The following is an 8,725-nucleotide window of genomic DNA, read 5'->3' on the forward strand; positions in this document are numbered from 1 at the left end:
TGTTGGGAAATGTTCGATCACGTTCATCGGAAAAACAGGGGAGAGAAGAGCACTCAAAGATATCTACTACATCCTAAGTCTTAAACACAATATCATAAGTCTTGGACAAGAACCCGAGATGGGTTGTGAGGTTAATATGAAAGAAGACTTACTGATGCTGAAAGATCCTCGTGGAAGGTTATTAGTACAAGTCGCAAGGCAACCAAACCGATTGTACAAGACGCCAATGGAGGTTGAATATCCGAAGTGTCTTCAAATACAAGAAACTGATGTTACATATATGTGGCATGCACGGCTAGGACATGTGAACTATGGAGTCATGAAGAATATCGTAGACAAAGAGATGGTAGTAGGGATGCCTCAGGTGATACACGAGAAAGATGTGTGCAGCGCCTGCTTAGTTGGGAAGCAAACTCGGAAGTCTTTCCCGCCTAAAGCAAAGTATCGAGCATCACACGCATTGGAGTTGGTACATGGTGACTTGTGCGGTCCGATATCACCATCAACACCAGCAAACAATAGATATGTATTTGTCTTAATTGATGATTACTCAAGATATATGTGGACGATGCTGCTAAGAGAGAAGAGTGAAGCGTTCGATCGGTTCAAAAAGTTCAAAGAGTACGTGGAGAATCAAACGAAGCTACAACTCATGACTTTTCGCACCGATAGAGGAGGAGAGTTCACATCTTCTGAGTTCATTCGTTTTTGTGAAGAAAACGGTGTAACTAGACATCTCACCGCACCGTATACACCGCAACAAAACGGTGTGGTTGAGAGAAGAAATAGAACACTAATGGAGATGACTAGAAGTTTGATGAAAGCTATGAAGATACCTAATCAGCTATGGGGAGAAGCAGTACGTCATTCAACGTATCTCATAAACCGCATTGCTACAAAGGCTTTGGAAAACAAGACTCCATACGAAAGCTTGTATGTTAAGAAACCGAACATTGAGCATCTAAGGGTCTTTGGATGTGTAGCTTTTGCAAAAATCAACAGTCCTCATCTCAAGAAGCTGGATGATCGATCAAGGATGGTGATCAACCTAGGCACAGAGCCCGGCTCAAAAGCTTACAGGCTATATGATCCGGTTGCGAAGAAGATAGTTGTTAGTAGAGATGTAATCTTTGACGAGAAGAAAAGTTGGGATTGGTCCACACTATCAACAAACGTAGACGAAGAACCAGGATCATTCAAGCTTCCTCATATTGATGTTACAGAAGAAGGATATGGTGATGAGCATCAAGATCACCAACACCACGAAGAGCAAAACAATAATGAAGAAGAAGAAGCTGTAGACGCAAGTGAACAAGAACAAGTAGCAGAGAACAACGATGCAAACCAAGACCAGCATGTAACATCAAGATATGGTAGTAACATCAAGATATGGTAGTAACATCAGAAAACCAAAGCGGTTCGATGATTACATCCTACTTGCTGAATTTGAAGGTGGCAGACTCTTGCTCACCATCGATGGTGAACCAGAAAGTTACATCGAAGCTATAGTGATACAAGCTTGGATCGATGCAATGAAGGCAGAGATCGAATCTATCATCAAAAATAAGACCTGAAAGCTCGTCAAGAAGCCGGTTGGTGTGAAACCGATAGGTTTGAAGTGGATCTATAAGATCAAGAGGAATGCAGATGGAACGGTGATCAAATACAAAGCAAGGCTAGTTGCAAAAGGTTACGTGCAACAACAAGGCATAGACTTCGACGAAGTATTTGCACCAGTTGCTCGGATAGAAACCATACGACTACTCTTGGCGTTAGCAGCAACTAATGGATGGGAGATCCATCACTTAGATGTGAAAACTGCGTTCCTGAATGGAGACTTAAATGAGGATGTATATGTTACTCAACCAGAAGGCTTTGTGGAGAAAGGAAGGGAGGATCATGTCTACAAACTTAGCAAAGCACTATACGGTTTGCGTCAAGCTCCGAGAGCTTGGAACATCAAACTCGACCGTGTTCTCAAGGAGATTGAGTTCACGAAGTGCACCAAGGAACCTGCGGTATATCAAAAGAAACAAAAGGGGGAGCTTCTGATCATAGCTATATACGTTGATGACTTGTTTGTAACAGGGACTTCACTCAACGTTATCAAGCAATTCAAAGATGATATGTCAAGAAGATTTGAGATGTCAGACCTCGGGAAGCTTACATACTATCTTGGTATCGAAGTAACGCAAGGATCTGATGGCATTCACATCAAACAAGAAGGATACGCGCAAGGTATACTTGTCAAGACGAAGATGGAGTCATGTAACTATACTCATGTTCCGATGCACACGAGTTTGAAAGTATCAAAGGCAGAGGAGGAGCCTGAGATTGATGCAACATCGTATCGAAGCATCATAGGATGCTTAAGGTATCTTCTTCATACACGACCGGACTTGGCATTTTTGGTTGGTGTATTAAGCAGATATATGCAGAGTCCAAGAGAGAGTCATAGGGAAGCAGTGAAGCATTTATACTCACGTTCTGATGCAACATCGTATCGAAGAAATGCAATGCACCTATTAACGGTCTATGGACGTTCATCGGAGTTCAGAAGGTCAACATACCCGAGATTCGAGTTGGAATTAAGAGGGAGAATGTTGGATAATTCCAATTAACTTGAGGAGCAAGTTAACTCATTAAAGTGAAGTTTGATGGGTTAAGGAAAAAGGAAAACATATCGAGCTTAGAAATGTTTCCATATTATTATTAGGAAAAGATGTAGTTTCGCCCTTAGGAAAAGATGTAGCTTCTTCCTATATAAAGAGTTCTCATGGAGAGATGTTCCATCAAAAGAGAAACACATTGAAATGTTTAGTTTTGAGAGAGTTTCTAAATCTAATAAGAAGAAAAGTTCTTATAATCTTTGTGTTTGTGCAACTTTAAGATGGGTCGGTGTTTGTATAATTGTATAACGAAAGACTCTTGTTACCTAATGGGTTGCCGCATTTCTCTGATTGCGATTACAATATACTCGTCCCATTTTTTTTTGCCAACAAATGGTTTAGGCATTACTGGTTTCTCGTTACCACACGCCTTTGGTAGCGGTTATTGGCGTTTTGCAACAATCACTCAAATCACTTTAAACTGTTTCTAACCGCTATAAATCTCTTAAATTCAAAAACTAGTTTCAACTAGCGTTTGCGATTGCGGATAGTTGCGGAAGGGTAAATTTTTTTTCTTTTTTTAAAAACAATATAAATACAAAAATAAATATAAAAATAAAAATTTTAAATTGAAATAATAGAAATACTAATATATATATATATATATTATTTTAATTTATATTATAAAATTTTAAAATAAAACTTTTTCCTATAATTTTATAAATATAATTTTTATATTTATTATAATATTAGGATATTAAATACTTTTATAATTATATAAAATGTAAATATTGTTAATTTATTATTTCACCGATGTTGTATTTGATGGTTAACCAGTCATAAGTATCCCGTAAACGCACCAATTTATAACCGCAATAACAATTGTACAAATCTTTTAAAACCGCAACCACCCGCATCTGCAAACTCCCGCAATCGCTGCGGCTACACCTGTCAGGCCCTTAGTTTATCCCAAACGATAATAGTTAACAATAACCATTGTTGTAGAAAGATTTTTTAAACATATTGCGTTGTTAATTTGTAACTTTTTTATATATTTCTGCACTTAAAATATGTTTGATGGTGAAATTACTAAAGAAAAAAAACTCTTTATAACAATTGAATTCATGTAGATGGAGCAAGTTAAACTTGTCATTATGTCGGCGTAAATATAATTCACCAGATCAAACAATTAAACGCCGTATCTAATTGTTGATATGTCTTCATACATTTCACAAGCTAAATTAGAGTTCGAATCTTTTGTTAATCCTCAAACATATATGCAAATTGTATAATAATACATGATAACTAGATTGTAACCCGCGCAACCGCACGGGTGTTCTTTTACCTTTTTATGTCTGACATTATGGTTGTTCATAAGTTTTAGTTGTTTGTGTGAATATATTTGTTGATGATATATGTTACTGATGTTGAAACAATTAAAATAGTATGTTAAAATCATTTGTTAATAGGTATTTTTATAAAACTTACCATTTGAAAGTATATATATTTATAAATCATACAGTTAAGATGGTTTGTGTATATTATAAAAACACAATTTTCATAGTTTTGGATTTGATATATTTTTAATTTATATATATCGTAATTTGTTTTATATACTATTTAGTTCTATCTCTTGTAATATTTGACTAATTAAAAATCTGAAATCATAAAAGATAAAATAATACTCGGCTATACATATTGCAAATATAATGGTGCAAAAATAAAAATGGCCTATCTATTTAAATCATATTGGGCCCTATTTAATTAGTTTTTAGTTTATTATCTGATCTATAGATTTTTTTACGCAAAACAAATTACTAACATTTCCCCCCTAACTAATCTTTTAGTTGTGATATTATAGGTTTCCCTAAAATTGGTTGCAATATGTCACGAACAGCTTGCTTCTAAAGAATATAAACAATATTTTTTTTAGTAAAAAATATATACTTGTAATCTTTAATCAATTAATGGGTGATATATATGGATATAAGAGCAAGATTTGGGGAATACTTTAACTTGAGATATTGTTAACTAATTGGCAAGATTTTATTTGATGTTAACTGAATAGTTAACCAAAAATGGTTGCAAAGTCCGAAATTTTTGTATCAATAATTTTAGTATCAATAATTTTAGTCGTTTTTAATATTCGTCAAATTCCGTTTAAGGTTAGAAGAATATATCTATATTATTAATGCAATAGTTCCAATTTTTATTGAATAGTTCACCATCTTCATCTTCTCCAAGTACATTCTGTAATGAAGATGTAAAAAATGTACCTATTATTTATAATAAAGAGACTTGTGCAGACTATCAAAATCTCAACAAAAGGGCTAATACATGACACGAGAAAGCTAATTTTTTAATATAAAAACACCATAGTAACATTTCATATCGTGCTCGTTCATGGCCATAAAATTGATACCATCCTATATGCGAATGTTTAGAGTGGTTTCAGTAATAGTAATCAACTTAAAATGTCTATAGAACAACTTTGAGTAAACGACGGATGTAGTAAATCTGAAGAACAAACACGAATTAAAATCATATAAGTGTTCGATAGAAAGGTTTTATTATAGAAGTCATAATGTATATAGTATAGAAAGGTTTTATTATGAAACAGTCATTTTTCGATTTATGTTATAGTTGTTGGTAATTTACGACTTAATGTGATATTAATAAGAAAATAAATGATAGGACAAATTAATGTAACAATTTTCTAGATGATGGTCTAAAATCAAATATCACACACGAAAGAAATCCTGATTAAAAGAAACAGATATTGTGTGGCTGATAACCCACGCGCAGATAACCCACGCGCTGCATCACGCGCCCCCAAAAGCGATTTAGAAAGCGAACCCTAAATTTTTTTCCTTCCCTTTCTCGACGGATCTGCCGTTGCGGCACCGTCGCCGATCTTGTTTCACGATCTCCCGCAAGAAGCTAATCTCTAACCTGACCATCTTTTCTCTATTTCCTCATGATTTCATCAAGCTCCAAGCCACAAGGGTTAGTAGAAGCCTTGACAGAATCTACTGTTCTTGTCCATGGAATTGAAGAAATCACAGTTACGACTTCTCCAGCTACAGTCTCACCAGTGAAATCTTGCCTTCCTTCATTGGTTACTCTCTCGAATCCATCTTCTACTGCCTTAGGAGAGAATCAAATGCAGCTTGAAACAGCTGTAGTCGAGGCTAACAAGGCAGTTGTTGATAAGGACATTGTTCCTGGTCATGGCTCCAACCATCTCCCAGCTCTCAAAGGTGCATGGGTTAAGAAGCTAAATGTTGCGACTTCTTCTCACCAGTGCTCTGGTACTTCTGGAGTTGATCCAGTATTGTGGCCTTCCTTGGCTGTCTCTTCTCGCAGTCAGACACAAGTAGGAGTGCCACTGGTTAATCACAATCCACCAAGAATGGAGGATGATGCTCGCTTTCCTTGGGCAGCAAAAATGAATCCATCATCAAGGAATCTCTACAGAGCTACAGAACCCGAATATCTTGAAGATGGCACTCCTAAGGTAACAATCCCTAAACATGTTTTGTTGCAGGGATTGGAGAACCAAAAAGAGTATGTTCTTGGTCAGTTTAATACATGCTCTCCTCCGCCTGGTGGTCTGATTTTTGCGGTCTTCAGCAAGTTGTGGGGAAGGAATTGCAGGATAACAATTAAGAAACTTGAAGAATCAAGCTACCTATTCCATATTCCAGACGCATCTACTAGAACTTGGGTTCTTCAAAGGGGATTATGGCATGTTGACGATTGTCTGATGTTCGTAGCACATTGGACACCAAAAGCTTCTTTAGCGATTCCTGAGATTATAACCATTCCAGTATGGGTAACTCTTAAGAAGATACCCACCATCTTATATTCTATCCCTGGAATAAGTCACATAGCTTCGGGTCTAGGTGCTCCTATGGCAACTTATAAACCCAGGTTAGATCCTATTCTTACGGACGAAGCTAAGATTTTGGTTGAAGTTGAGTTGAGTAAAGGTTTCCCTTCAAGAATTGCTGCTAATGATGAAAATGGATTTATTTCTATGGTTGATGTTGATTATGCTTGGTTACCTTCTAAATGTGAAAGATGTGGTCAGCTTGGACACAAGATTAAACATTGCTTGCAATCTGCTACTGAGTCTCATTTAGTTGACACTAATCTCTATGAAAATCCTTCCAATGGTAGCTTGGTGGTTGTCGAGACCAACACACTACTGAAATCTGTCCAACCTGACACTTCTTTACTTCCATCTTCAGACACCACATTATCTCCTCCATCTTCAAAATTTTGTCTTGAATCAAGTGTGGTCGACATAGTTAATGGTGCTGATGTGGAGGATCTTGTTTCCTTAGCTACTATTTCGGTTCTTGAGAACATGTATATGTCTCCTTCAATTATATGTATAAATGAGCTATTGAGTCTCCGATTATGGAGTCTGCCTCAACACTGCCACTCATCGACACTTCCATTGCTCAAGCCTCACCTATAGTATAAAGGGAAAGCAGTAAAATAGGTGAGCATGGTTTATGTTCTAATAAGTTTGCCTCTTTGATCTCCTTGGAAGGAGGAGACGAAGATCCAATAGATTCGGACGAAGAGACATATTCCATGGATCTTATGACACTTTCTGGAAAAAGAATTTTTCGAGAAAGACCGGTTAAACCGTCAACAAAAGCTAGGGAGATGCACTTGCAATTCACGACTCGCGGCGGACGAGGAAACCGAGGCCGTGGAAACCGAGGCCGTGGAAATAGAGGGGCAAGTGGATAGAAGTGCTATTTCTCTATCTCTAAACTCAAAGTGAATGATCTAATTGTTTCTGGTTCATTAGTGTTCCCTTCTCTTTTATAATCAGTTGCTGAGATTGTATGATTAAGTTCATAGCTTTTTGCTTGTAACCATCTTTTAATCTAATAAATTAAAAAAAAAAAAAAAATGAAATCATGATTTATATTTTAATAGGATAGATTTGTATAGAAATGAGCCAGTACTGTTTGATTTTTCTTTCTCTCTGATCCGCAAAATCGTGATGGAACTCTTTTTTTTTAAACATTGAAGTCGTTATAGAACTTAGAAGCAAAATTAAATATAAAATAATTCTCATGATCATGGAAAAAGATCGATCTCGATCAAACCTTCTTCCTCTGCATGAAAATCCATCTCTGTTTGATTCCGTTTACTCATCTTCTTCTTCTTATACTCTTCGTAAAGCTTTATTTCAATCAAACCAGCTGCTCCATCGTCCTCCTCCTCTTCCCATCTGTATCCCATTTTCTCCGGCGACATCCAGCTACTCATCTCCGGAAAAGTGAACTCCGACGACGAATCCGAATCCGATTCCGGGTAACAGAGCGACAACGACGGGTAGCTCTCGAGTTCCCTAAACCGGGTCGGATCCTCTTCCTCGTCTTCGTCATCATCGTCTTCTTCGTAGGCTTCGTGTATCACCTCCAATGGCGCTCTCAAATCCCACTCCACAAACTCTTGTCTTATATCGGAATCTTGTTTGGCTTCGGACAAGGAATAAACATCAAACAAAACATCAGATTCTTCTGTCTCCTCGGTCTTAACTTCTCCTTCTTTACTTTTCCCCGGTCGGGTAAGCGGTTCTCGGGTCGATCCGAGGCGTTCGAGAGAGAAGAGAAGGGCTCCGGAGATGAGAAGAACAGGGGAGAGAAAGATTCGAAGGGAGTCATCAGGAGAGTAGATGAGAATCAGAGTGCATAGAGCGATGAAACAGGAGAAGAGAGGAGGAGGATCTGATGAGGAGGAGAAGGAGATTTCTTCCATAGGAGCGTGACGATGTGGTGGAAGCAGAGACTTTGGTGGTCGTTGCATTTAAAAGCCCCCCGAGGAGGGTTTTTGTCTTTCTTTTCTTAAAAACAGTCAACATATACTTAATTTGTTCATTTAATTCCATTATTGAAACGTGGAATGTATAACTGTTGATAGAATCAAATAATTTATTTCCTTTTAAATAACAGAAAACTTTAATATTGTAATAAATATTTAGAAATATTATAGATATTTTATTACCTATATTTAGGTATATAAAGATAAACATTATGAATGGTTTTGCTTTATTTCTTTTTCAGTTAAGTTTTATCTTTTAGTATTAT

The 8,725-nt window shown here is 36.9% G+C and overlaps 1 protein-coding gene across 1 annotated transcript; it reads right to left on the reverse strand.

Moving 5' to 3' along the window:
* Positions 1–7,540: 7,540 nt before the first annotated feature.
* Positions 7,541–8,490, reverse strand: LOC106374369. Its single transcript, XM_022694210.2, has one exon. The coding sequence runs from the start codon at positions 8,442–8,444 to the stop codon at positions 7,713–7,715; it is 732 nt and encodes a 243-aa protein (XP_022549931.2). The 5' UTR covers positions 8,445–8,490; the 3' UTR covers positions 7,541–7,712.
* Between the last annotated feature and the right edge of the window lie 235 nt (positions 8,491–8,725).

The sequence above is a fragment of the Brassica napus genome, chromosome C1 (genome assembly GCF_020379485.1).
Source record: "Brassica napus cultivar Da-Ae chromosome C1, Da-Ae, whole genome shotgun sequence".
Taxonomy (NCBI): Eukaryota; Viridiplantae; Streptophyta; class Magnoliopsida; order Brassicales; family Brassicaceae; genus Brassica; species Brassica napus.

What these genes read in the sequence shown, in the direction of transcription:
- LOC106374369 (XM_022694210.2), bottom strand. Translation starts at nt 8,444, where the DNA reads ATGCAACGACCACCAAAGTCTCTGCTTCCACCACATCGTCACGCTCCT.